Here is a 27,828-nt window from a genome sequence, read left to right as displayed (position 1 = left end):
ACCATGATTAAAATAACAACATACCCGAAAAAAAAAAAGTTTTGTTACTGAAGTCTCTAATAGCTGGCTGAATAGACTATGTAAAAAATAATAATAATAAAACTTTGATTATGTCCACTTTGATTTTGATTATGTCAGACAGGCTGTTCCATTCGTCATATGTTCGTCAGTTTGTCCTTTCATTTTTTCTTATGTCAGTGATGTTAACACTGTGATCGTCGTAAAATTTTATGGTTATTTACGGTTTCCATACAAGACCAGCGGCAAATGTTCGCGAGTCGGCCCCTCCTCTGCCCCCTCTCTCGGAAATAACCCCAGTTTTGCCACAATTTACTCTATATTTGGTGTTGGTCCGATGTCTGTGCTGGAGCGTAAAGGAAGAGGAGGAGAAGGAGGGCACAAACCGCACAAACCGCCGGTGTACTAGTAGAGAAGAGCGATAAACGCCTGTATCAACTGACTGACAAGTTAACCGAGATGGAGAAAACTTCACCTAAACTCTTCAGTTTATGGATTTATTGTGTAATTCTATTCCTAACCGATGCTGGACTAGGTACGTCCCGTCTTTTCAGTTTCTGTAAACTTGTTTTATAGCTTGTGTCCTGTTACTTTTTTGTCTTGTTTGATTACGTTTTTGATAGGCTATTTTATCATATATTTTATGTCTGATGTGGTTCATGACAGCGGATGAAGATGTTTAACTTAATTCTGACTGTCAAATAATTTGCTTTTATCCTTAATTTCGTTTGAACACACTTTTTGAATTGCCTTTCTTTCTTTCCCTAAAACATCAACATTATTTGCTAGATGCACTACATGGACCCACATTTGTCCCACTATAAAAGACTTTTGATCAGTATGTACTTGACTTATGCTCTGAGTATCTGACAGATCAGGTCTGATAAAAGCCTGATATGTGAACTTTATGATCTTTTGTGTTTATGAAATTACTTGTCTAATGCAAAACATCTCAACAATGCTGATACACACTGATTGTTTAAATCCCCCACAAATGGAGTTAATAAATCTGATCATGTGTTAATGATTAGACATGCTTTTGTCTCTATAAACCCGCAGGCTACAAAGTAATTGCAACTGGAGATCGAAAATTTGCATTTTTCTTTCTCTCTCAGGATCCAACATCTGTACTTCTCGAGGAGCCAGCACATGTCAGCAGTGCCTGGCAGTGCATCCTACCTGTGCCTGGTGTTTTCAAGAGGTGTGGTGAACTACAATGTTTAATGACTGAGCTGAAAAAATGTTTACTTTGGGTTTTATTACAGTATTAAGATTCCTGGATGGAGTCGAGAGCTTTATGATTGATAGAAAAAAAAATCAGACTTTTAATCTTAGAGGTAGTAGTATGTTTGCACAGGTTTAGATGGTTTGTGAGGACATATTTGTATAATGACGTGGGTATAACATAGATATTACAATGTGAAGGTGGTTTATGAGGACACGTCCTGTGTCCCCGAATTCAAATCCTTAAAAAATACTAAATGATGTTTTTTTGAAAATGTAAAAATGCATAAAGTTTTCTTTGAGGTTTCTTTGAAGTTTAGGGGTAGGGTTGGTGTAGGGGCATAGAAAACAACAGTTTGTACAGCATAAAAAACATTATGCCTATGGAAAGTCCCTGTTTTTCAATATTAATATAAGTGCTAAGATGAATCAGGCTTGATAACACTAAAGTAGACTGACTCATATTTGGGTCAAGGAGTAGTTTTGTTTTATGATAAAACATAATTTTGCAGTTTTGAAGCAATTACAACCCTCCACATGGTCCACATCATCCACTGGAGTAGACATTTTAAAGCCACGATGAAACTGAAGAAGCGACAGATCTATTCTTCTGTATTGTTACATCTATCCATTGGTTTTTGACTGGATGGAGGCAAATCAGAATGTGAGCTTGCAGGCGATTGTAAGAAAGAGATGAAGTTTTTTCCATTTTAGAGAAACAACATTTTGAAAACAAAAATAAGAGTTACGAATAAATTACTGTTAATAAATAGTTAAAAATACAAAAAAATGAAACGGGTGTGAATCTAACATGTATTTAGAGATTGTTTTGTTCTTTTCATACCAACTTAAAGCGAATGTCTGATGGAAACAGTTTGAAATGTTTTCAATGCCAATACTTAAGCCTCACAACCATTGTATCTTTATTAAGAGGAAAAAGGAAAAGGTAGCAGGTCTTCTTTTGTTTTTTCTCAATCTCATAAAAGAATGAGTCATGTATTATAGCTTTTTGATATTCAGGAAGTAAAATAAGGACTGTCATTTAGCTGTGACGAAAAATCCAGTAATTGTTTTTTTCTGAGTGACGATACAAAAAAAAATATTGACTCAACCATTAGCATGATTTGGGGGTCAGGACTACCTTATTTGTTCGACCAAAGGCAGACGAGGAGAGTGTTTTTTTGTAATTCTGTTTGCTGCTGCAATCTTTATTTAGTGCCCTATACCAGTATAACTGTCTGCCAAATGCTTATCAGGATTTTGGACAAAATGTACCTGGTTCCTCCCGATGTGACCTGAAGAAGAACCTCATAGAGGCAGGATGCAGAAGAGGAGCTCTGGAGTATCCCACCAGCAAAATGCATGTGACAGAGAACAAAGATCTCAGTGACAAGGCCTCGGGATCCACCACCGACGTCACCCAGATCCAACCTCAGAGCATGCACATCTCTCTGAGACCTGGTGAGTTCATCAACCCATAAACAAGTGACCACATGTTCCTCCATTAGACCAAATAGTTACTCTGGCATCCCACAGATGATTCCCAGGTCTTCACACTGAAAGTCCGTCAAGTTGAGGACTACCCTGTGGATTTGTATTATCTGATGGACTTGTCCTACTCCATGAATGACGACCTGTCGCAGCTGCGACGGCTGGGGCGAGGCCTGGCTGAAGAGATGAGCAAAACCACCAGTAATCTACGCATGGGCTTTGGGGCTTTCGTGGATAAACCCGTGTCTCCGTACATGTACATCTCACCTCAGGAAGCCGTGTTAAATCCTTGTTACTCGTGAGTGATGACATGTATTTACATGCTGAACATAAACATTACAGATGATGGGTGTTTATTTCAAACTTGTAATTGGGCGGTGTGCATTTTGGCTGACAGAATCTGGTATTACATCTTTAGATACACTGCTATTATGGTTGAAGTGTCTCCATTTGCTGAGTTACATACAGAAATAAGTGTTATGCTGTAAGCTGTTTTCTAAAGCTTGAATGTTGAGACTCATGTGTGTCAGCAAATGTGAATAACCAATATTGTAACTTTCTGAATTTTCTCACCGTTAATGTTCTTTTCTCATCCTTCTGCATCTTAATACATTATCTTTCATAGGATCCCATACAAGTGCCAGCCTCAGTTTGGCTACAGACACGTTCTGTCTCTGACAGAGGAAGTCAGCCGCTTTACAGAGGAAGTGAAGAAACAGAAGGTGTCTCGGAACAGGGACGCACCAGAGGGAGGCTTTGATGCCATTATACAGGCAGCCGTGTGCAAGGTTGAACTCACTAAACAAGCAAATAAAAATACAGAGAACTTTACAATATAGGTAGCTTTTGAATTGGTTATTTTTGGCTCAAAATAAGTGTTCTTATGTGAACACTTTTGTCTTTCTCTCAGGAGAAAATTGGTTGGAGACCTGGTGCTTCTCACTTACTGGTTTTTACCACAGATGCCAAGACACACGTGGCACTCGATGGGCGCTTGGCGGGCATTGTACGACCCAATGACGGCCAATGTTATGTGGGCACAGATAACGTCTACAATATGTCTACAACTATGGTATTCTGCTGATCTTTTTAATGACTTTTTAGTAGGGATGTGACGATACACCCCAAGCTGGTTGAAAATAGATACAAATATGTGACGAATCAAGTAGGTTGAGATGCTAAATGAATCACAATACAGTTGGGAGTGGGAGTTCATTTGAATGTGTCTCTATTGGGAACTGACTGTCTTTAGAAAAGTTTACATGGTATTTTCTTTTCATCCTGCCTCTAATCCATATTAATGCATTGTCATTCAGCCCGTCTGCTGGTTTTGGTTTCGTGTAGATGTTTTGTATAGTATAGTTTCACAAAGCTCAAGTCAGACATTTCTGTTTTTGCTTCAAATTTCAAAATCATACAATCCAATTTCGATGAAAAACTGCTCATGCTGCATGTATGCAGCATCTTTGTTTGGATTTTGATTAAAATACATTGGTTGCCTCTGATTTTAAATGGATAGAGCACAGGCAAAACCTTAGTTTGTTTAAAGGGGTCATATGACGTTGCTAAAAAGAACATTATTTTGTGTATTTGGTGTAATGCAATGTGTTTATGCGGTTTAAGGTTCAAAAAACACATTATTTTCCACATACTGTACATTATTGTTGCTGCTCTATGCCCTGCCTTTCTGAAACGATGTTCACTGATGTTTACAAAGCTCATCGCTCTGACAAGCGAGGCGTGCTCTGATTGGCCAGCTATCCAGTGCGTTGTGATTGGCCGAATACCTCAAGCGTGAGACGGAAATGTTACACCCCTTAACGTATTGTAATGCCGTGTCCCGGCGCGACGACACAAAAACAATAAAACCCATTATAAACAAGGCATTTGTTGCATCCAGTGGGGACATAATTACTGATTATAATGACTTATACTGTCTTTTTACGCATTGTGTTGCATCGCGCCTCGTAAACATTACCATGTCTGCATCTGTGATCGGAGAAACGACAAACAACAAGCACTACTCTACACAGCTCAAAACTCGCGTTTGAATAGTCAGTGGCAAATTCTTTAAATAAGAAATCGTACTTACAGGCTGTGAGTCAGAAGTGCCAGACTGTCCTTGCAAAGTTGGAATTGCCCAACTTTATAGAAACAGTCTTTGAGCATAGCTGGCAGGCTACTCCCAGGTTCAGGAAATAGTCCTCCGTTAAATGCGCTGCACACACTCTTAATATTTGGGTTGAACTGTTCTGGAACAGTGTTGTAAATACAGCTTAACCACTGATTTCTAGTTATGTCCTCTTTTTGAAAGCCCAAACAAAGTAGTTTTGCTTTCACAACGAAACACAGCGTCTCCAGGACATGGCGCTGGCGGCACCAACAATACTACAGCGAGAATAAAAATGATGCCCCTTTCTTTGTGTAAACATTTGGGCGGTGTTTTGCAAATCTCCCCACACCGTGACGTAGACATGTGGGGGCGTGTTTGAATGAGCCGTTTTAGGGGGGCGTGGTCGAGTCTTAACTTTTATAAAGAATATCTCTTTGGTTTTGAGACTTTATTCTTTGCAACTTCAGGGATCTTATCTATGCACAAACAGCTTGTAACACCCCAAAGAGAAAGGAAAGATATTTTTATTTTTTGTATTGTTTATTTTTGATATGGGGTTTGTTTTAAAATTTAAATTTAGTTTTATTTGACATATTTAAGTTTTACAAAGAACACCATTTTGTAAAAGGAAAAATAAAAGGACACCTTTTCATTTACAATTTGTATTAAATCTAATTTTGTAAAAAAAATGGTCAGAAATTATTTTCGTGAAATCAATATCGTGAATCATTTCGCATTGTGAGTTGAGTAAATCATTACATCCCTACATTTTAGTAAATTTTTGGTGAAACATACAGACAAAACATTCACTTTGATAGGGTATTTAGCATTAGACACACTGTACAGCATATGAAAAACTCTTAAATTAAGTTTATATTACCTTTATTTATGCATACTAATGGTTAACATTTTTTTCAGGACTACCCATCCCTGGCATTAATCACAGAGAAAATGTCAGAGAACAATATAAATCTCATCTTTGCTGTGACCAGCCACGTGGAATCACTCTATAAGGTAAGAAGGGTAATAAATGTTATCGTAAATCAGTATGGTAATGATTTTTACTGTATCCTTATTTTGCTCTCTTCATCCATTGTAGAACTACAGTGAGCTGATCCCTGGCACTGCGGTGGGCACGCTGTCCGAGGACTCTCATAATGTCATCCAGCTGATCCAGGATGCATATGCTGTAATGTCCCTTTTACATTTACCAAAAAAGTTTGTTTACTTATTTAAGTTTAAGCTAAATTTTTCTGTTTTCATACATCTCTATGCATTGCTATTGAAAATAGACAATTGACTTAAATGCCTGTGATTTTTTCCTTTAAAAATAAGTTAGAATGATATTCTGTGGTGATCTCCATATGCTAACGATAGAGCTGAACTTGTGCTGAACCTGAAGCATTCCTTTAAAAGGCTTTATTCCATTCACATATTCTGTGGTTACTGATCTATTGTTTTCTGTTGTGTTTGTGTGTTTGTGTAACAGAAACTGCGTTCCAAGGTTGAGCTGGAGCTCTTGAATGTCCCCGAAGAGCTCAGTCTGACATTTAATGCCACATGTCTCAATGGAGAGGTCATCCCTGGGCTAAGATCCTGCTCTGGCCTCAAAAGAGGAGATACCGTCAGTATCCTCTTCTCTCTTTATCTCTTTCTCTCCATCTCTCTAATATTCTCCATCCACCTCATTTGGATCTCACGTTGTTGCTTTATTCTCACTCTAAAATTCCTGGTATAACTCAACCAAACCACTCCTCCCAAAACTCCCCTACGGACAGTTCGGTCACTTCCTTCTTTTCAGTCATATTCCCACTCTGACATCTTGACATATTCCACAAGAGGAGGAGCACAGGAAATGTCCTTTCTAATGTGCAATCATCATCCTTCTTCGATAAATGAGTTGTATGAAATGTTGTGGTTTCACTCCCTTCCTTACAAATGGTTAACTGTAAAAACGTATACACATTCAGGAAAAGTGGGTGTAACTGTGCCATTACTCATTTTGCTGAGTGTGTCTCACCATCACTCGCCTGTTTCCTGTTCTTCTGTGCTGCTCTGACTCACACCACCCAGCCTTCAGTTTAGACTGTCTGTCAGTCCAACACAATCGCATGTTAGACAGCCTACACACTGACTGTCAGCAATGGAATAACACTCACATACTGTATGTCATGTACATAATGGCTAAACATCTCCATAAGAAATATAAGACTAAACACATATTACTTTATTTTCAATTATTATATTATATTATATATTTATTATATTATTTTTTTTTTTTTCACTTACACAAATCAAGTCTTCAAGTGGTGAATTACAATTAAAACATTACATTGCTGTGACAGACCAGTAAAGTATTGATTTGACATTATTAAAAAATATATTTTCATTCATTATAATTATAATATTTTATTTATACATGTTTTAATATTCAATTATTTAAATTGTATTAAATATACACTACCATTCAATGGTTAGGGTCAGTTAGATATTATAATATTTTGAAAGAAGACTCTTATGCTCATCAAGGCTACATTTATTTAATCTAAAATACATTAATATGGTATTTTATATTTAATATTTACAGTTCAAAATAGTACCTATTTTCTATTTTTAAATATTTGATTTAAAATATTTAAAAATAGACATAATCCTTTAGAAATCATTTTAATATGCTGATTTGGTGCTCAATAGATATTTCTGTTATTATCAGTGTTGAAAACAAACGTGCTACTTAATATCGTTGTGGAAACCAAAATCATTTTTGGTCACCTCTGATCAATTTACTATATCCTTGCTAATTAAAAGTATTAATTTTCTTTAAAAAATAGACAGTACAACTTTGTAATGTATAATGATAATTCATGTTTGTGAACACCAGTGCTCTGTAACAACTCCACACTCCTTCAATCCCATCTTCCCAGGTGTCCTTCAGTGTAGAAGCTCGGGCCAGAGGCTGTCCTAAAGAGAAGCGCAAGACCTTCACCATCAAACCGGTGGGCTTCAAAGACACCTTGCAGATCACAGTCAGCTTCGAGTGTGAGTGTAAATGCCAAGCTAAGGCAGAGCCTGACAGTCCCATCTGCCACCATGGAAACGGCACCTACGAGTGTGGGATCTGCCTGTGCAACCCGGGACGATTGGGTCCCAGGTGTGAGTGTGCAGAGGGGGACTATAGCCCCACCGAGCAGGACGCCTGCACCGGGCCAGACAAAGTGGTCTGCAGCGGCCGTGGAGACTGTGTGTGCGGCCAGTGCGTGTGCCACAATAATGATTTCGGCAAGGTGTGGGGGAAGAGGTGTGAGTGTGACGATTTCAGCTGCCTGCGGTACAAAGGAGAGCTCTGCTCAGGTAAGAGAAGATTTGGGTATGATAGAGAGTGTGACAGAGTTTTATTATTAGACTGTTTGATGTGGCATTAACAGTGATCCCAACAAGTGTTTTTGGACACTTTTAAACCAAACGTGTAAATGTATTTGAATCAGATGCAAAATATTAAACCCAGTGGCATTTGCAAACAAATGTGGGGGAAAACCAAATTTAAAAAAAAATCCAGAACTGAATGTTCTCATATGGGAACAAATTATTCATATGAGTCATTTTTTAGTGAATCAAAAACATACAATGCATTGCAACCAGTGTAGTCCGATTCCCGAACAAATGATTCCTACGAGTCGGTTCTTTTTTAGTGAAACAAAAACACAGCACTGCCAATGTGGTCTGATTCCCAAATGAATGACTCTTATGAGTCAAATGATATTTTTTTTTGTGAATCAAAAACATACAGTACAGCCAGTGTGGTCCAATTCCTGAACAAATGATTATTATGAGTGGACTGGTTTCAGTAAATCAAAACTATACAGTGAGAACAGTGTAGTCTGATTCCTGAACAAATTATCCTTATTAGCTGTTTCTTTTTTTGTCAATCAAAAACATACAGTACAACCAGTGTAGTCTGATTCCAAAACAAATTATTCTTATGAATCTGATCTTTTTAGTGAATCAAAACCATACAGTGCAACCGGTGTAGTCAGATTCCTGAACAAATGATTCTTATGAGCTGGTTCATTATAGTGAATCAAACACATACAGCTTATTGTTACCTGTACTGTATGTTCTTTAGGCCAGTAAATACTGCCTTTTTGTTCATATGAAACCATAATCTGCAGTTAAAGATGCAAATTATGGGTGTTGTCAGTAATATAATATTATATATATATATATATATATATATATATATATTCATCATATTAACTATATGCTTGTTTTATTGTTTAACATCCAGAAAATGTCTGAATATTTTTTTGAACCATATATATTTTGTTTTACAATATAAAATATTACAAACATTTGCTTGAATAACACAAAATAATGCCACTTGGATTAATATATTGATATATAATGCAAAGACACTTATAATTTTTAAGGAGACTTAAGGGTACTTAATAACTTAAGTATTCTTATCCAAATACTTTTTAGGGCCCCTGCATCTCAGCCTTGACAAACTCACAACGAGCAAGATATTTTAGAATAAAGTCTCTGTTTTCTCACAGCCTATTATTTTGTACAAAAGTCTTTCTTTACGAGTAAGATTCCCTGTTCCCTGCCTCACATCACCTCAAAGGAATTACCTACAATAACACTAAAACGTCTCCTGCGTTAGTCGAAGTACGAGCTCCTCGTATAAATAAACAGGCTCTGTGGGACTTGGCAGGCTAAACCATGTGTTGACCTATTTGAGACATGTGTGTTTGTTCTTCAGACGAGGTGCTGATATTCCACTAGAGTGCCTTTGAGTTGGAATGGCCGAAGAGTTTATGTAAAAAAAAAACAAAAAAAAACGAAACACTACAGCGCACCTTTTGAAGTTGTGTACCTCTTGGAAGGGGGTTGGTTTCACACTTAAACAAAACCAGATCTCTGTAGTCGTGATTCCAAAAGATTTCAGCCTCCGTTTCAACAAACTGAACATTTTAGGAGAAAACATCTTGTAGATCTACAAGACGTTTCTTATAGCATACTCCCAGAGGTCCAAAGTAATCCAGAAAATGCCTTTCTGCGTTGTCACACACTGATGATGTCATTGAACCAAAAATAGCCCAGTGAGGGAGTAAAGTGGTGTTTAGGCTGATGTGAAGAGTTTGTATTGTTTTCTCTGGGAAGAATAATTGCACGCAATACAATGTTATTTTTTATATTTGGTTAGCCATTGTTGTATTTCCATGTGGTTTTGTTTTTGATTTAGCTACATCATTGTTGTATTTTCAACCAAAGTCCCAAATCACTCATAAACATTGTTTTGCTAAGGAATAAAGCACTGTAATCTCCTAAGCAAACATGCACACTGCCGCAAATGTGCTTATAATTATAACTGTAAATCACACATGTAATAGAGCTCAGCATTCCGCCACTGAACGTCAAGTGAAATATATTACGACTATCATATCAGTTCTGTCACATTCCTCACATTCACAGGCACCATATGTCCATTTTTAGTATTTATAAATGAAAGATGGAGCTGTTTGACAACAGTTGAGCGTGATTGCAAGTGGGGAATTTCATTTGTCATACATGGAAAGCCTTAGCATAATATTTGGAAACAAGTTGTTTTTTCAATGCATGTATTGTATGTAATGTACAACTCCTTACATGAGGCGCTTTTATGGACTCAGGTTCAAATTGACCTTATTACATTATGAGATTAATCATGGAAAGCTTTCTTTCAAGGGTCAAAAAAGCATCTAAATTCTACAGTCATGTGGACTCCCGTTCCCATCTTTGTGTTATTTTTCCCTACATGGCTCATTCCAGGTCATGGCACTTGTTCCTGTGGGTTTTGTCAGTGTGATCCAGACTGGAAGGGGGAGAACTGCAACTGTTCTACTCGTACAGACACCTGTATGTCCAGTTTGGGGCTGTTGTGCAGCGGTCGTGGTCAGTGTGTGTGTGGGAGCTGTGAATGCACTCAGCCCGGGGCCTACGGCTCCACCTGCGACAAATGCCCCACCTGCCCTGACGCTTGTACCTTGAAGAAGTAAGGAGTAACTCCTATATGTTCAGAACAGCATACTACCAAATTATATTGCACATTTTCTGTATGCATTGCATAGAATACCAAGATGACCCTGTACATTTTCCAAAATGTGCATTTTTCAAATGTTCAATTTGGCCTTTCATTGCTTGAATAGAGTGATGTATTTCTTGACCCATTATTTGATCTGACTGCCAAAAGCCTTGAATGTGCAAAATAACCATTTGCATTTCAAATTGGATGGCAATAGTTGAATTTAGCATACTACTATTTGGAATGTTTATTATTCTGTAAGACGTTCTGATTCACATGCAGTTTTTTAAAAATATATTATGGAAGTATATAGTTTACACTAGACAGTATTCAGTAAGTAATATACTTTACTCTAGTAAAAAAAGTAATATATTTAAAATACATTTATTTCATACTAAGTATAGTTCAAATCTCTTGACATATTTACTGACATATCGATCGAGCTTACTGATATAATAAATTATAATTCAACTTCATTTGGAGTACTATTTGTGCACAATGCACATTTCTTAATATTAAGCCTGAAACGTGTTTTAATGTCACTATTGATGATGATTTTTTGAATAATATCAGTCTTCAAATGCATGATATTTAAAGTGTACTTGAAGTATACTTGCAATAGTTCCGCTTAAGCACAATCAAATATACTTCAGTATATCTTTAGTTGGACTTCAGCACTACTTCTGCACAATTAGAGTGTATTAAGTACAAAATTAGTTGTTCCAACTAATTAACAGACTTTAAGTCTACCAGAGTAGTGTACTAAAAATACAATTGCAGGGTATTTTTTTATTAAGGATGTAAATGTATTTGTAGTATACTTAGCTTGAAATAAATGTATCTCAAAAACATTTTAGTATATTTATTTTCACAGTATTCAGAAAGCAGTAAACTAGTATTCTAATCCAAATATAGGCAATTCAAATGTAAAAGTTTATGTCAAATCTTTATTTAAATTAAAGATCTTTCTCTCTCTCTCTCTGTCTCTAGGGACTGTGTAGAGTGTAAGCACTTTAAGAGAGGGAAACTCTTTGATGATGACACCTGCACTCGAATCTGCAGAGATGAAATCAGACTGGTGGATGATTTGGGTACCATTATCACGTTATCATTTGATTTTATTATTATTATTTCATTTTATTTATAGCATTCTAGCTTTTTCTGTAGCCTTCTTTTGTAACCCTCTGTTACCCTACAGTGTTCCATGATAAGAATGCAGTGAATTGCACCTATAAGGATGAGGACGACTGTGTGCAAAGGTTTCAGTACTATGAGGACAACAGTGGCAAATCCATCTTGTTTCTGGTGAAAGAGCCAGGTAACATTCTGTTAATGCTCTTACTGCTGAAGAAAATCAATCAAATCTCTGTACAAAGATTGTTTGAGAAAACTAAAGGGAAGTATATTATTTACAGAATTAGTGTTTATTTTATTTTATTCGGGGTATTTCTTGCTATTAGAGATATGAGTATAGGAATATAGGAGTTTCTAGGTGTTTGCGTAAGCGTATGGAAGTGTAGGTGTATGTGCAGTGTGTGATGGCTGTAAATTCAGAAGCCCGCAGTGAGAGTCTGCTGCTCTGCTTTAATGGACACACATGTGGAACATGGGCTCTATTAGCAGCACACACATACCCAGAACCCAAGGAGCACCCCACCTTGTAAAAACACACAGCAATAAACAACATCCAAGCTACTGAAGAACTCGCTGACACAGTATAATTCCTAATGGGATAGGAATGGTTCAGACAGGAAGCAAAGAGACAGACACAAGACTATATAGAGAAGCGAGTAACAATGAGTCATTTATGGTGTTTCAAAAGATTTCTATTTCAAATAAATCCTGTTCTTGTGAACCTTCTATTCATCGTAAGTCACGTTTTAAAATAGAAGCATCTTTCACATGCATTTCCTTTTCTTGTGAAATAGACTGCCCTAAAGGCCCTGATATCTTGGTGGTGCTCCTATCAGTAGCTGGTGCCATTCTGTTCTTGGGTCTGGCTGCCCTGCTTATCTGGAAATTGCTTATCACCATCCATGATCGGCGTGAATTTGCTAAGTTCGAGGAGGAGCGGGCACGTGCCAAGTGGGAAACGGTTAGTGAAGTGCAAAAATACACACTGTATGCATAGACAGAAGCTATCTGATCAAAGACTTCAGCATACACAACCAAAAACATTTACACAACCAAAAACATTTACACTCCCACACCTCTCTGTTTAATGTAAAAAGCTCAAATTACTGTGTGTAAGTAGCTTGGTAAACTATAGATGTTGGCAGGATGATTTTACTGTTTTAGTGGCATGCTGTTTTTCTCTTCAGAACAAAGAAAAAGCCTCCGTGCCCCTGGGCAAGTTTTGTTTTAAATTATCTGATGCTAATTAGGCTTTCCTCGTGAGGTTTCGAGCCACATGTGAACTCTCTGATCCCCTTCTGCTCAGTACTGAGTTCCCTACTTCAACTTTTATGTTGGAATATGTGTAATTTGACTCAATTTGATTTGTTTTTAAATCAGAACAGATTTGGAGAAATTTAGCAACACATCACATGCTCATCAATGGATCCTCTGCAGTGAATGGGTGCCGTCAGAATGAGAGTTCAAATAGCTGATAAAAACATCACAATCATCCACAACAAGTAATCCACATGACTCCATTATATCAGTTAATGTCTTGTGAAGCAAAACAACTGTTTGTAATAAATCGATTATTAAGATGTTTTAACTTCAAACTGTTGCTTCCAGCTAAAATATGAGTCCTCTATCCATAATATTGCCTTTTCTCCAGTGAAAAAGTTGTCTCGTCTGAATCAGGAGAGAAATATGAACAGATCAAGCACCATTTACAAGCAAAACCAGTCCAAAATAATTTTAAGCAAAGATGTTGGTGGATTTTGATGTGAGAGAACAACAGGAGATGGACTGCGTTATTATTGTATTTTGGCCAGAAGCGATTAAAAGTTAAAAACACCTTAATGATGGTTTAGTTATATGTTAAAAACATGCAACTTTACACAAGACGTTAATTAATGGACTAGAGGTCTAGTGGACTAGTTGTGTGGATCACTGATGGTTTGTATCAGCTGTTTGGACTCTCATTCTGGCGGCACCCATTCACTGCAGAGGATCCACTGAGGAGCAAGTAATGTAATGCTAAATTTCTCCAAATCTGTTCAATTTTGTATGGCCTGATCGTGAGTACATTTTCAATTTTCAGCATCTCTTTTGTTTTTTTTTTGGTTTTTTTTATTATTTAAGGAGGGTTGAGGCTAGAAAACCATATTGGTCAAATGTAGACTGTGTAAATGCATACTGAATGATAACTAGATTTTTATTCATACAGGGCCACAACCCCCTCTACAAAGGTGCCACATCAACATTCACAAACATCACATACCGAGGCAAGGACTGACCGCAGAGAGCGGAGGAAAAATTGAACGGCACTAACAGACAGTGTTCATATTTTAAAAGGTTTAATAGTATGTGTTTTTGTAAAATTTAATATGCAAATTGAACACGATCAGGAAGGGTTGTACATATTTTGTTGTTGTACATATGTAAAGTCAAAAATGGCATAATCCCTCTGTGGAAGTCTTTCGGTTTGTCACTGGATGAATGTTAATCTTTACATTTGCTTCCTACATGACTGTATTTGTCTGCAGCACCGTGCCTGGAGAGATAGCTTCACACTGTAGTGACACACGTCAAGCCATTTCCTCCCTCACTCTGTGCAGTGGCAGATATGAATGATAAAAAGCCTGAGCAATCTTTCCAACTACTGATGGTCTGTGGTAACACTGAATCCCTCATCATGAGCAAGAAATGTTATTAATAGAAGCTGTTCTCTTTGCTGTGGTTATAGCTTTATTAATATTATGCAACTATAGTGGTAGCTTTAGTGCACAATTTTGGGTTCACAAATCAAGTGTTGTATAAAAATGGGCGAGAGTTGTCTGTCGCTATAATTTTTACGAAATGTATGCCAAAAATAGAGACATTTTTATTATTTGTCTGGCAGAGTGACCTTAAAAGCCAAAAGTCATTCTCAGCTCAAGTGCAAAAAAGTAAGAGTGCCCTCCAATGGGAAGTATATGAACGTCTGGATTTTGTGTTTTGATGCGGTCAGACTCTGACCAATTTTAGTATGTGTTAATTAAAGGTAAACAGAAATAACGGAAGATTAGTCAAATTATGTAATTGAAAAAAAAACCATCTAATGTGATATATTTAAGGTAAATATCATTACCTTTCCTTATATGTAGCGATGCAACACACTTTAATCGTAATATCAATAAAACATGATATATGTAGCTTATCAATGTTTTTTTTTTTTCCATGCTCATGTTAGTAGAGTATATTACTGTTATTAATTACTATTAAACTAATTTCATTGTTTGTATTTGGTGTTAATAAAGGCCTTTTTTCCCATTCCATTCCATATCACTTTTATGGGTCTAATAACCTGGTCTAATTTAAATTAATCGGACTAATTCTATATTAAATTTTCTTTGCTGTGTGAAGGCATGTAATATTTCTGTGGATGTGATTCTGTTATATGTATTGAACTACATCGCCACCTACTGGATTGATGTTACAACCACACTTCTAATTATTTTGTTTTGTATTCATAAAAACACTGATAGGTAATAATTATGAGAGATACTTAAGTTTTACGTGCAGCAAATAATTTACTATAGGGAATTAACATTTATTGTATATCTTTAGTATATTTTGTAAGGACATTTTCTGAAATCCGACTCAGATTACAGTTGTTTAAATATTTCATGTTCAAATATTTTGCCACACCAGATATCAAAAAGTGGGTCACTGCTAATCTTAAATCACAGATAATTATGTCTATATTGTTCCATTAGGCCATATAAGTAAGTATACGATCAATTTAGTCAACTGGATCATTAAATTATTAAAAAGTGTAACGCTTAACCTTTATTTGTTTAAAGTTTCAGCCATAAATATATTTATGTTTTTTTAATAACATTTCAGTCCTAAATAATTTTTTATCAACTTTTCATAAATATCAATATATTTGTTGTTATTTTAACAAACGTTTAAGCCCTAAATAAATAAATAAAACGTAACATATTTGTTACGTTATTTTCGTACCGAAAGAGGCGTCGCCAGGATCACTTTACACGACACACAAACGACAGAGAGAGAGAGAGAGAGAGAGAGTGAGAGTGAGAGAGAGAGAGAGAGAGAGGATGCTGAAATACTGAAGGCTGTGGCAGGATCACAGTCAGCCCTACTATCAGCGTTAAAGATCCTGGAAATGTGCAGGTGAGTTGATCAACTGACATCGCAATCTTAACACATGATGCAGATCTTTAACACCAGTTTACTGATTTACTGCTAAAACGTTAGATAATAATAAGACAACACCTGCCTGCGCTCCATCAACATCATCATCTAAAAAAAAAAAAAAAAAAAAGATACCATTTCACACTTACTGTAGCTACAAATATGCGTTTCGACATAATTTTATTGTTATTGTCATATCTATTCGTGTCAATTCAAAGCGCATCATCAATGTTGTTGTTAGCCGGCTAATGTCAGCTAACGTTAGCTCTTGGCTAGCTAATGTAACGTTATCGCTATAGTGAAAATTGAGGAGTTATGGTGGTGTCAGTGGTATTTGAATAGAAATATGTGAGATGTGATGTTTTGTTTATTGTGTTGGCAGTAGATATGATTAAATAGAGGAGATGTATTTATCTTATTGTTGTTAGACAGACAGTGTAAATACGCCTGTCATCTGCTGGTGCTGTTTAACAGAGCGCACCAGCTCATTAAGAGTTTATAATGACCATTAAGGTAACTGAAAATCTATTCTGTATATTAAGGCTGTATATTTGAAGGTTTACTATTTTCCAACTTTGTCCTCTCTATATAGCAATAGCTATAGTTTAGTTTAGTTATGTTTGAGCTATAATTTTACATATTTTATATACAGGGTTATTTACAGTACATACATATATTCTTTTGAAGAGGTTTCATTAGGTGTTGACAGTTTGTCACACATAAAATTTATAGCCAGACCTCTTTTCAATTAAAAAGGGGAAAATAGCATGATTGTAAGTAAAACAGTTTTTATTTATTTTATTAAGAGGATAAACAGCTTAACTTTGATACACAATGAGAAGTAATTAATAAGAAAGAATGAATTAAATAAGGAAACAGAAAGAAAATAAAAAGGTGGTGAAGTCTGGGTGTGCCGGTAGGGCTTGTGGGTTTTAGTTGTCTGTTTAGTTTTAGTTGTCAAGTAGAGCAGAGGCTACACTGAGTCTAGTACACAGTATTCTCATTATATAAATATCTAACTAAATAATTATTTGTCTGTGATGGACCATCTGACTGTCCTTCTGTTTATGTTTAGTGTTGAGATCACAGTTACCAAGCAAAGAGTCATGCTGTGTCAGACGATGACCTATAACCAGAGGGTGATTGTGTCCTAGCGTGTGTGAACAGGGCACATGGAGCTTCTATGGGCTGGGTCAGGCTGCACGCAGTTCTATTGATTATTTGAGACAGCAGTAGTAGTCAGAGGTGAACTGAGGTTCATGCTGCTAGATTCAGATTGATCTATCTCAGTGGTTCTCAACTGGTGGGTTGTGACTCAAAAATGGGTCACAGGTTAGTCCTGGTTGTGTCACGTAATGCATAGTTAGCTAAATAAATACGTGACAGTTCAAAAGTCTATTTTTCTTCTTTTTTAAAAAGATAATTGTATTCAGTAAGGACGCTTTAAATTGATAAAAAATATATCAGTTAAAGCATTTATAATGTTATAAAACATTTCTTATTTCAAAAATTCCATATGTTTTGTAGTTAAAGTCACAAGCATGCATCCAATAAAACTCCGTCATCTATCACTTGGTAGATTTTTTTTGCATATCGTTTATTTTTGTATGCTAAACAGTGCTGGTGCTTTGTATAATCTCGCAGGTTTATCTGTCATGGATGCAAGTATGATACCAAAATTCGCCTCCAAAGACGAGGAAATTGACTTCTGGAAGACTCTTTCACTCAAGTACAAGAAAAGGTAAGTGGCAGTACAGTGAGCAGCATTGAGCGTTACTCAGCTCTCTGTTGTGTAGGCTGACACATGATAGCATTCTTTCATGTTGTCCTCAGCCTTCACTGTTCACATTGCCTTTTGGATAGACAAAACACTGCCTCTAAATGCTGGGAGTAAAACCAATGCAACCTGTTCCCTTACATTATGAGAGAGCCATATCGAGGAAATTACTGTATGTTTTAAGGCAGTCACAGTAGTTTTATGCAATCCGCCACAGTGGGAATTTCCTTCAACGGGTTTAGCTTATTGCGATTTGATATAGGCTCCCGCTGCTAATTTTACCGTTGAAAAGCTCTCAGTGGCGTTGTAATCTAAAAAGATTACACAACAAGCTTGTTGCTTGGTAAATTGCGTCCCAAAGCAGCATTTCTTGATTCCAGCATGGAGTGTTTCAGACTCCCTTTGTGTAAAGACAGGCATTTGCACACACAAAAACTTGGTACACCCAAGTTTGTGATTAACAGAATACTGTTTGGTTCGTCTGGTTACATAAAAAACAAATGACTAGGGTTTGTAGCTCAAATAAATCCCTCTATGTAATCTGAATGAAAGATTTGATTTACAAATCAGCTTTGTTCTTTTTTTTTGATTGTGCACCAGCTCCTTAGCTAATTTTAGCTGTCAAACAAGTCCACATTATGTATTTGTGCAGCTTGCTAAGGAGAAATGAGTTATTATTAATTTTTTTAATGGGACAAGTTGTCGCCTGGTGGATGAGGTAAAAATCGCATTGACCTACTTCAGCTGAGGGAACCAAGCCATAGAGATTTGAGTGGTGGGCTTTTTTGACTTGGCCAGTTAGCAGCCACTTAAAGGGATAGTTCACACAAAAATGATAATTCTGTCTTTAATTACTTATCCTTGTGTTGTTTCAAACCTGTAAGATCTTTGTTCATCTTCAGAACACAAATTAAGATATTTTTTATGAAGCCCGAGAGCTTTCTGACCCTGCATAGACAGCAACACAACTACCATGTTCAAGGCCCAGAAAGTTAGTAAGGACATCATTAAAATAGTCCATGTGACATCAGTGGTTCAACCTTAATTTTATGAAGCTACAAGAATACGTTTTGTGCACAAAGGAAACAACAATAATTTATTTTGTGTCAGTCTCTGCCATAAATTCACAAGAGTGCTACTTATGTTCATCATGATTTAAGACTGGGTTTCACTGACATGTGATAACTCCATCTATACCCAGTTCTGACCTGCTAGTAAAAAACCTAATCAGCACTTCAGAGACCATGCAAAAATGAGTCACAGATGTTGTGTGATTCTGATTCTCTCCTGCGCTGCTGGGCGTTATGTACTTTCTGCACAGTTTTAGTGGTCTCCTTGTCCCTGGATAAACAGGTTGTCCTGCCCTATCTCCTGGCTCACGTGGCTGCAGCATGGCTGGGCAGGGAAATATTGCCCCGATGCCATTTTTAGATCCTTCCACACCATAATGCTGGCTGGTGATTACATAAAGAGGCCCAGGGCAGTGCTCTCCCCTGGTCACTGGTACACTGTAAACAAAACTGGTTATTTACAGCAGATGCAGTCTGCCCCATTCACACTGTGCTAGTAATGGTGTCAGCTTAAATCATATTCATTAAATAATAGTATAATCAGTGAGTTGTCTAAGGCTTTGGGAGCCCAGATAGCTAAAAACTTATTGACTTTATTGTTCTGTGCATATTTCCATTGTTAATATAGTGATGGCCTGACATTGTATTTGTAGCATTCCCCAGATTAAACCAGGAAAGAAATAATATTACATAACAACAGGCCTATATTCCCTTACATTTATGGGAAATGCCAAACTGCTTTTTCTGTTGACTTCTTATCAGTCTGTGTGTATGCTATGTTTTCAGAATATCCTGTACTGAAAAAAGTAGTTCCTGCAGTGAGGTTTCATTTGTAGCTTCTTTAAAAACAAAATACTGGCCTATATTTTTGAACGATAGTGTAAATTCAAATTTAAGTATATGGTTTCCCTGAACATGTTTTTATACATATAACTTTCGGTGTTCAGTAGGCTATTGTGCAAGGCGAACTCTGTTTAAGAAATAGAATATGCTAATTTTATGCATGTGCTATTAGTGATAAACGGTATCTTGTTCAGTTATAAGGAGGCACAGGAGGAGTTGCTGGAGTTCCAAGAGGGGAGCAGAGAGCTGGAGACGGAGCTGGAGACACAACTGGGCCAAGCAGAGCATCGCATCAGAGACCTGCAGTCGGACAACGAGAGACTGCAGCATGAGCTCGACTCACTCAAGGTGAGAGTGTGTGAGCTGAACACAGACTGGCCGTGTGTAAAGAACATTAAAGCGAGGACAGGTCTAATGAGTGTGTGGCTTTGCTTTCTCTTTCCTGTAGGAGAAGCTAGAGTATCAGTATGCTCAGAGCTATAAACAGATCTCCGTGCTAGAGGACGACCTCAGCCAGACTCGAGGCATCAAGGAGCAGCTGCATAAATATGTCAGAGAGTTAGAGCAGGCCAATGACGACCTGGAGAGAGCTAAGAGGTCAGAGGGCAGAGAGCTTATACTTCACCATACATTTCACTACAAATGTATCATAGCCAGAATGCTTCCCTAAAGATGACATTAAAAGGCATTCACATTGCATTTAAAATCCAAAAAACATATATTCAGAGCAGGAAATTACACTACAGGTAAGAATTTGGGGTCAGTAAGATGCATTTAATTGATCAAATATACAGTAATAACAGTAACCGTTTTCTATTTTAATATATTTAAAATTTTATTTATTCCCATGATGGCAAAGCTGAATTTTCAGCAGCCTTTACTCCAGTCTTCACTGTCACATGATACTTCAGAAATCATTATGTTGATTTGGTGCTCAACAAACATTTCTTAGTAGCAATGTTGGGCTGTTTAATATTTTTGGGATATTTTGGGATTCTTTGATGAATAGAAGGAAAAGCAGAAGGATTTATTTGAAATGGAAATCTTTTGTAATATTATAAATGTCACTGTCACTTTTGATCAATTTAATGCATCCTTGCTGAACAGAAGTATTTACTTATTGCTGATTAAATATTAACTAACTAAAAGAACTGACCCTAAAATTTTTAAATGCCTTTGTTTCATGAAATGCCATGAAAATAGTTTCATGAAAAGTGAAACAATATACAGTATTCTACAGTATTCTTCCGCCACTGAATAAAAAAATAAAAAAGGTAATTGCGACCTTTTATCTTACAGTTTGGACTTTTTTTCTCAGAATTGCGTGATATAAACTCGCAATTGTGAGACAAAAAGTCGCAATTCTGATAAATAAATCAGAACTGCGAGATATAAACTCAATGCAAATCTGAGCACATATCATTTTTTTCCCCCTCAAAATTGGACTTTATAACTCGTAATTGCGAGTTTATTTCTCACAATTGTGAGAAAAAGTCACAATTGCAAGATATAAACTCGCAATTGCGAGAAAAAAAGTCCGAATTGTGAGTTTATATCTCACAATTCTGACTTTTTTTCACAGAATTGTTAGATGTAAACTCGCAATAAAAAAAGTCGCAATAACCTTTTTTTCTTTTTTATTCAGTGGCGAAAACGGCTTCCATAGTATTCTGATTAAAGTTTAGCAAAACAAACATTTTTTAAATAATTAAAATCGCGGCTGTTTTGATTATATGTTGTCTTTAAAGAATTCTGCCCTGGTAGGTTGTATGCCTTTCCACTATTCTGCTATAATTTTTGTTTTATTCTACTATGGTTTGATACCACAGAGCCACGATTACATCTCTGGAGGACTTTGAGCAGAGGCTGAACCAGGCCATCGAGAGGAACGCCTTTCTGGAGAGTGAACTGGATGAGAAGGAGTCTCTCCTGGTGTCTGTGCAGAGACTAAAAGATGAAGCCAGAGGTATTTACTGACTCTCCTCTCTGAAATGTTGTAATTACAGCTAGTTCCTCATTCCAGGCTGCTCAAGTGATGTTTATAGATCCTGTTCTGTCACTAAATGTCACTCATTCCTGCCTGCTTCAACATTATGGTCTGCAAGTGAAAGTTTCGGATCAACATCTGATTTGTAGATTTGCGGCAAGAGCTTGCGGTGCGAGAGAGGCCAGAGGTGACACGAATGTCGGCCCCCAGCTCTCCGACTCCAGACAATGACAAAACAGACTCAGCAGTCCAGGCCTCCCTGTCTCTGCCGGCTACACCACTCAGCAAGAACCTGGACAATGCTTTCACCAGCCAGACAGGTAGATGGCTATTTCGCTCTGAGATGTTTACAGTGCCACACGTGTTTGCATGACTCACGAGGTTCTTGTCTTTTGCAGCTCTGGCCAACAGCTCCACTAATGCAGCCCTCACACCATCTGCCAGAATATCAGCGCTCAATATTGTTGGAGATTTACTGCGCAAAGTTGGGGTGTGTAAACACTGGAGATTGAACTTTTGATAGCTTTTCAGACAAATAATTCTTCCCAGTTTTATTCATGGATCACCATTTGCATAAATGAATTTGGTGTCTAATCCAAGTGTTTGTTCTGTTTTGTAGGCTTTAGAGTCCAAGCTCGCAGCCTGTCGAAATTTTGCCAAGGACCAGGTAGCCAGGAAGAACTATGTCACAAACGTCAATGGAAATCTGATTAACGGAGACATTTCAAATTACTCTCACTCTCTCCACACATCCTACTTCGACAAAGCGTGAGTCAGCCATTTTGTTCTGCCACAGTTCAGAAAACCCAATCAATAAACCTTTAGATGTTGATGAGCAGTTACCTTATTTGATCTACGTTACCCATAATTACTTTGTGTCCTAGAAATCTTCCTGATTTCTATTGAAAGCAGTTCTCAGAAAGAAACAACTGTGTGTATTTAATGTGAGGACTGAAATGAAAGGCAGTTTGAAGACTGTAATGAGTCTAAATGATACAGGAGATAAAATTCTCTCAGACCTCTGTGTGTTTCTCTCCTCAGCAGAAGAGAGAGGGTCATTTTCCCGGCGTTGCTTCTGGGTAAATGATCCGACTAGCAGTTTTATGTGGGGGTCCATGCATGCTGGTTAACATCCCCCTACATATGACTTGGAGTACTTTAATCCACTAGGTTAAGATCATATCATCTCCACTAACATCTTGGTGGTGGCTCAAATTGTCTATGTAGGTGCACTCCATAGATTTGCTTTATTTAACTAAATGTGAGAGAACTGGGCCAGTGTTTTGACTCTTAGCTGAAGATTAAAAACATGAAATGTTCTCTAAAAAATTCTGAAATTTATGGAGTTCACCCTGAGTGCTAAACTATGAGTTTCTCTCCTCATCTGTCTGTCGGTATGAACTGAATTACAGGATTAGACGGTCATTAGTTAGATCTCATTCATTTTTCATTTTAAAGTCAACATGAAACAAGATATTCAATGAGGAAAAAAAATATTGGGAGTACCTCATTGATTCATGGGAAAAAGAAAAAAGTGGATATTGGTTACGCTACCATTCACAAGTTTGGGGTCATTAAAATTTTTTTATGTTTTTGAAACACCAAGGCTGCATTTATTTGATTACAAATACAGTAAAAATAGCATTGTGAATATACACTTCAAATAATTGCTTTCTATTTGAATATTTTAAGAAATATAATTCATTTCTGGAAAGGCAAAGCAGAATTTTCAGTAGCCATTTCTCCTGTTTTCACTGTCAAATATTCTTGACAAATGATTAGAACATGCTGATTTAAAGCTGAAGAAACATTTCTTACTAACAATGTTGAAAACAGTTGTGCTGCTTAATATTTTCATGGAAACTGTGATTACATTTTTTTCAGCATTATTTGATTAATAGAAAGTTAAAAAAACAGCATTTATTTGAAATAGAATTCTTTTGTGACATTATTACTCGTTAAATCACTTTTGCGCAATTTAATGGATCCTTGCTAAAGAAAAGATTTATTTTCTTACATTTTTTTTTTTTTTGAATGGTAGTGTACCAGAACAGACCAGTAGAACTGCAGTAACCAAACCTGAGCATTGTTAGAGGGTTCGAAAAATATGAAATCAGCTGAAAAGTTGTAAAAAAATAATGAAAGATTATGATTTTTCCTTTTTCTTTTTTGTGAAATATGAATCAATGAGTTATGCATAATAATACCAGGAACTTGTATTATGAAAATAAACAGAAACAACTTGATTTCATGTTGACTTTAAGCATGTTCTTAAAAAACAAGACGCTTTATTGCCATTTAATCCATTTGAGAAGACAAATAAAGAGTCATGAATGAAGAGGGCAGGATTTCTTGAGGATCCGCAGTGTTATGCAGCAGTGCTGAATCAGTGTCCTGTAGCTTGAGTATCAGTAGATGGTAAAGGGCACGGAGACGACGCCCAGGGCTTGTGTTTCTGCTGCATAAGACCTATCAGATCTATAGATGAGCTATCAAAGAAGACAGAGCGTTTAGATCAGGATAACAGGCCTTTGCAGTCTCCAGTACACTTTAGTCATTTGATTTTGTAATGGTGCAGTACACACATTATATTTGTGTGTTTCAAGGTAACAAGAACAGACACAGCGAAGCGTAGCTGATGGATGTCATCGAATTACCTTTGTACTGATGGACAGTAGAGTGTTTGTGTCTGGTGTGTCTCCAGGGGCTGTATTGAATGATTTGGGCTGAGAAAATCTACAGTTTCAGAGCTTCTGAATTTGTTCTGCTTGCTTATCTACACCAATTCACTCTGAGCTACTTGCGTGTGAGCTTTTCTACACATTAACTGTGCAATTGGTTTCGGGAAAAGTCTGTTTCTGTCTCATAGAGCTATTTCGTGCCAAATCCCATCTAGTTTATCCAGTTGGTGTGGACTGAAATAAATACTAGTGACAATTCTAACAGTAGTATGAATAGTCTGTATAGGCTTGCATTGTACAGGGTTTTAACCACAGTCTCGTGTTTGTCTGAGCACAGCAGGACAGTGAACGGTTTGGACCCCGGTGCCGTGACGAACATCACAGCTCCGCCGCGCTCCAACTCTCCATCCAGCCTGGTGCTCAGCGTGTGACCCTCAAACACACACAAACTCCATTACAACCACTATACAGCAATATAACAATTCACTACTGAGATTACAGTGGGTTACAATGCGGTTAGTAACTGTAGCAGCATCTCATACTAGTCTCTGCATTGCAATATCCTACATTTTACTGCTGAAGTACTTGTTAATAGTTCTTAAAATTGTATAAACCCATCTAATATATTTATGGTTACTGCTAATTTAGGTATAAGCATATATGTACATATTTAATTTAGTTTTCTCTGTTCTTTGCAAATGTTTTGTCTTTTACCACAGTCCAAAAATGTATTTATTGATATAGTGTTGGATGGCAATGTATGTGAAAGCTAAAAACAAAGGGAATTTATGTTATTAATATATGTTGTGCAACACATGCAGTGTTGGTGTATGAGAAGGTAGACCCGATATTGTCTATATGATATATGGTATATTGAAGGAAAAAAGAAGATGAAGGGAGGAGATTTGACTATCTAGACTTACATGTGCACTTATATGTCATGGAAACTGGTTTCCATTTTTATCCCCAATTTTTTGTATTTGTTCACAAGGTCATTTTATTTGGGTAAGTGCTAGTGTGTGCCTCAGATGGGTAAACTTCCCCTGAAATGTGGCCAAGTGTGAAACGTATTTGGAGTTGCACATGAAAGGTTTGTTTGGGCTCCAGCAGGTTTGCATTTTAAACACTGGTTTGGTTATATTGACAATCAACTGCTGTAGTAATACTGTATGACACATTTGCTACTGAGTCTCAGGCTGGTTTACCAGCCTTATAGTATTTGTTGGAATATCCATACCTTATTTTTCTCCTTGCTGTGAATTACAAATCTTATTAATTTTGGTTAGTGCAATGTGTTCCAAAAGCACTTTTTGTTACTTTCGCGTGCTCAAATAAATGGTAGTGTTCTCACGAGTCTGTGTTATTGTATCAAACACAAAAATGTTAACTCTATGGTGTTACCACTGAAAAATCTTACAATTAGAAGGACTTCAGAAAAAGGCTTTTATGCCAGCCAGTGTATTTTTAGTATTTATTAATATTTCAAAATATTTTTATAGATTCAGTTTCCTTTTTAATTTTAAGTTTTAGTATTTTATAATATTTTGATTAGCTTCTTCTTACTACTATTTGGCTTTAATTTATTTAAAAGCAATTTCATTTCATTTTTAGTATTTAAATTGTCAACATTTCAAATTTTCAATTAACAATAACAACACTGATGCCAACTGCACAGTGTAACAATTTTTTATTCATAATTTCATAAATGTATTAATAAAGGGTTTGAATGGTACACAAAATATTTTAAAACTCAGCAGATTTATATTTTAGGCTTTTAACTGGTGAAGATCATTTGTAATATTTATAATTTGTTTGGCTTATACATAAAATATGTATTTTTTATATATGTTTTCAATAAAATCCAAGTAGCTTTTTGTCAGTGGCAGGAATGAGGCACATACATATGTTTGGCCCATTAATATTTACCATTCTAATCCTCTTGCAAATCCAGCTGTTACAGCTAAATATGATCAAGGCAATCCATTCAAATCATTGCTTACTACATCATTCATGGACTTTCCATGCAACTTCTGTCCTATTACAGCAATATCAGAACAATCAAGGAAAAATATTTATAACACTCCACAAATCCTTATTGGCAAAAAATGTCCCATGTTTTCTTCAGTGTTGGTTTCCTCCAGGTTTCCATTCAGTCATCTCACCTGTCCCCTGCACTATTCTTCTCAATAATTTGATCCATTAGTTTCCTCCTCCTCTCCAGCACCTCCAGCCTTTTGGCCTCATTGCGGGATCGTTCCTGCTCCCTGAGATCTGCCAGGTCCTCCATGAACAAATGCCTTCATGCATAAGGCAGAATAATGATATGAATGGTCAGACCTCACAGCAAAGATCTTAATTAGTCTCAATGCTCGTAGGCAGTACTATAATGATAATCATTAAAAAGTATTGCAGTGCATGCATTTATTCTGCAACTAATTCAGAATAATTGCAATTTGGTATCATTTAATTTTCTGCAATTCAGTTCAGACCACTTGGCATACACTGTCTAGTCCATTATTTCAGACTCAGATATTCTACTAGAATGTTCAACAGTCAAATGTACAGTAACAAACACAGATGAAGCATTGCAATTTTGTTCACACATACCCGCATTATGAATCTCCGACTAATCAAACACACCTTAACCAGTTAATCAAAGTCTTAGGATTCTTGGACTGATACTTTCATGTTATATTTTATCCGCATATGTTTTGTCAGGACTCATTTTCACACGGCCAAACTGCACAATATTGTGTGTACAACACATATAGTTTTATAGTCTAAACACTATTGCTGTACAGATTTGCACGTTGTGTCAATGTCAAGGGGGTGTGTTATCTCACCTATTCAGAAACGCTGTGGCCAAACCTACGAGCAGTGTCCCAAAAAGAATCGGTTTTGCAAGGCGCTTTCCAATAGACAGTTTAGACTGTTTCATGCTGAAAATGTCAAATCTTCGTGCAAGCACAAAAAACAACCAACAAAAGTCTCAGTGATACAGTAACGTTGGTTCTGACCTCCCACGGATGAATATATACTGCACATATAACCCCAAGCATTACTTCCGGCTCGTGCGTTATAAAATAAATTACTCCATTTATTTGTGATATTGTCTTACGAAGCAAGAGTGGTGTTCTGAATATTTTACCCAGTGAAATGTTATGTTATTAGATTTTACTTATATGCACATTTATGCGAGAGGAACTTAAAATCAAAGGAACTACAAATGACGGGGGAAGTATTT

The 27,828-nt window shown here is 36.7% G+C and overlaps 2 protein-coding genes and 1 long non-coding RNA gene across 6 annotated transcripts; 2 read left to right on the top strand and 1 right to left on the bottom strand.

Annotated features, from left to right (window-relative positions):
- The first annotated feature begins 289 nt into the window (after window positions 1-289).
- itgb3b (integrin beta 3b) lies at window positions 290-15,345 on the top strand. Its single transcript, XM_058794341.1, has 15 exons — window positions 290-553; window positions 1,134-1,219; window positions 2,499-2,703; window positions 2,779-3,031; window positions 3,359-3,521; window positions 3,644-3,805; window positions 5,765-5,860; window positions 5,946-6,035; window positions 6,336-6,470; window positions 7,771-8,197; window positions 10,658-10,880; window positions 11,901-12,001; window positions 12,109-12,228; window positions 12,839-13,005; window positions 14,251-15,345. Exons 1-15 carry the CDS (start codon window positions 478-480, stop codon window positions 14,317-14,319), a joined length of 2,373 nt encoding a protein of 790 aa, XP_058650324.1. The 5' UTR covers window positions 290-477; the 3' UTR covers window positions 14,320-15,345.
- Window positions 15,346-16,077: 732 nt separating this feature from the next.
- ndel1a (nudE neurodevelopment protein 1-like 1a) lies at window positions 16,078-25,934 on the top strand. Of its 4 annotated transcripts, none has more exons than XM_058792661.1 (10): window positions 16,078-16,205; window positions 17,871-17,967; window positions 20,111-20,264; window positions 20,365-20,513; window positions 21,746-21,882; window positions 22,053-22,223; window positions 22,302-22,393; window positions 22,523-22,671; window positions 22,948-22,982; window positions 24,922-25,934. In XM_058792661.1, the coding sequence occupies exons 2-10, from the start codon at window positions 17,882-17,884 to the stop codon at window positions 24,930-24,932; spliced, it is 984 nt and encodes a 327-aa protein (XP_058648644.1). In that variant the 5' UTR covers window positions 16,078-16,205; window positions 17,871-17,881; the 3' UTR covers window positions 24,933-25,934. The 4 variants fall into 4 exon arrangements, with proteins under 4 accessions (XP_058648644.1, XP_058648643.1, XP_058648642.1 ...); XM_058792660.1 differs by having other exon boundaries at window positions 22,945-22,982; XM_058792659.1 differs by lacking the exon at window positions 22,948-22,982 and having other exon boundaries at window positions 24,925-25,934.
- On the bottom strand, window positions 25,251-27,625 carry LOC131550533 (uncharacterized). The gene is made up of 2 exons (XR_009273555.1): window positions 27,428-27,625; window positions 25,251-26,881 (listed from the first exon to the last, which is right to left on the bottom strand). It is a non-coding gene; the product is annotated as an uncharacterized LOC131550533 (long non-coding RNA).
- Between the last annotated feature and the right edge of the window lie 203 nt (window positions 27,626-27,828).

The sequence above is a fragment of the Onychostoma macrolepis genome, chromosome 12 (genome assembly GCF_012432095.1).
Source record: "Onychostoma macrolepis isolate SWU-2019 chromosome 12, ASM1243209v1, whole genome shotgun sequence".
Classification (NCBI taxonomy): domain Eukaryota; kingdom Metazoa; phylum Chordata; class Actinopteri; order Cypriniformes; family Cyprinidae; genus Onychostoma; species Onychostoma macrolepis.
This window is presented reverse-complemented; position numbering and strand designations above follow the sequence as displayed.

Bases quoted from the DNA above. Each gene is read 5' to 3' on its own strand.
- itgb3b (XM_058794341.1), top strand. From the start codon at position 478: ATGGAGAAAACTTCACCTAAACTCTTCAGTTTATGGATTTATTGTGTA. The intron at 3,806-5,764 runs GTATTCTGCTGA...CATTTTTTTCAG, and splicing joins ACAATATGTCTACAACTATG to GACTACCCATCCCTGGCATT. The intron at 12,002-12,108 runs GTACCATTATCA...GTTACCCTACAG, and splicing joins CAGACTGGTGGATGATTTGG to TGTTCCATGATAAGAATGCA.
- ndel1a (XM_058792658.1), top strand. From the start codon at position 17,882: ATGGATGCAAGTATGATACCAAAATTCGCCTCCAAAGACGAGGAAATT. The intron at 20,265-20,364 runs GTGAGAGTGTGT...TCTTTCCTGTAG, and splicing joins ATGAGCTCGACTCACTCAAG to GAGAAGCTAGAGTATCAGTA. The intron at 22,224-22,301 runs GTAGATGGCTAT...TGTCTTTTGCAG, and splicing joins TGCTTTCACCAGCCAGACAG to CTCTGGCCAACAGCTCCACT.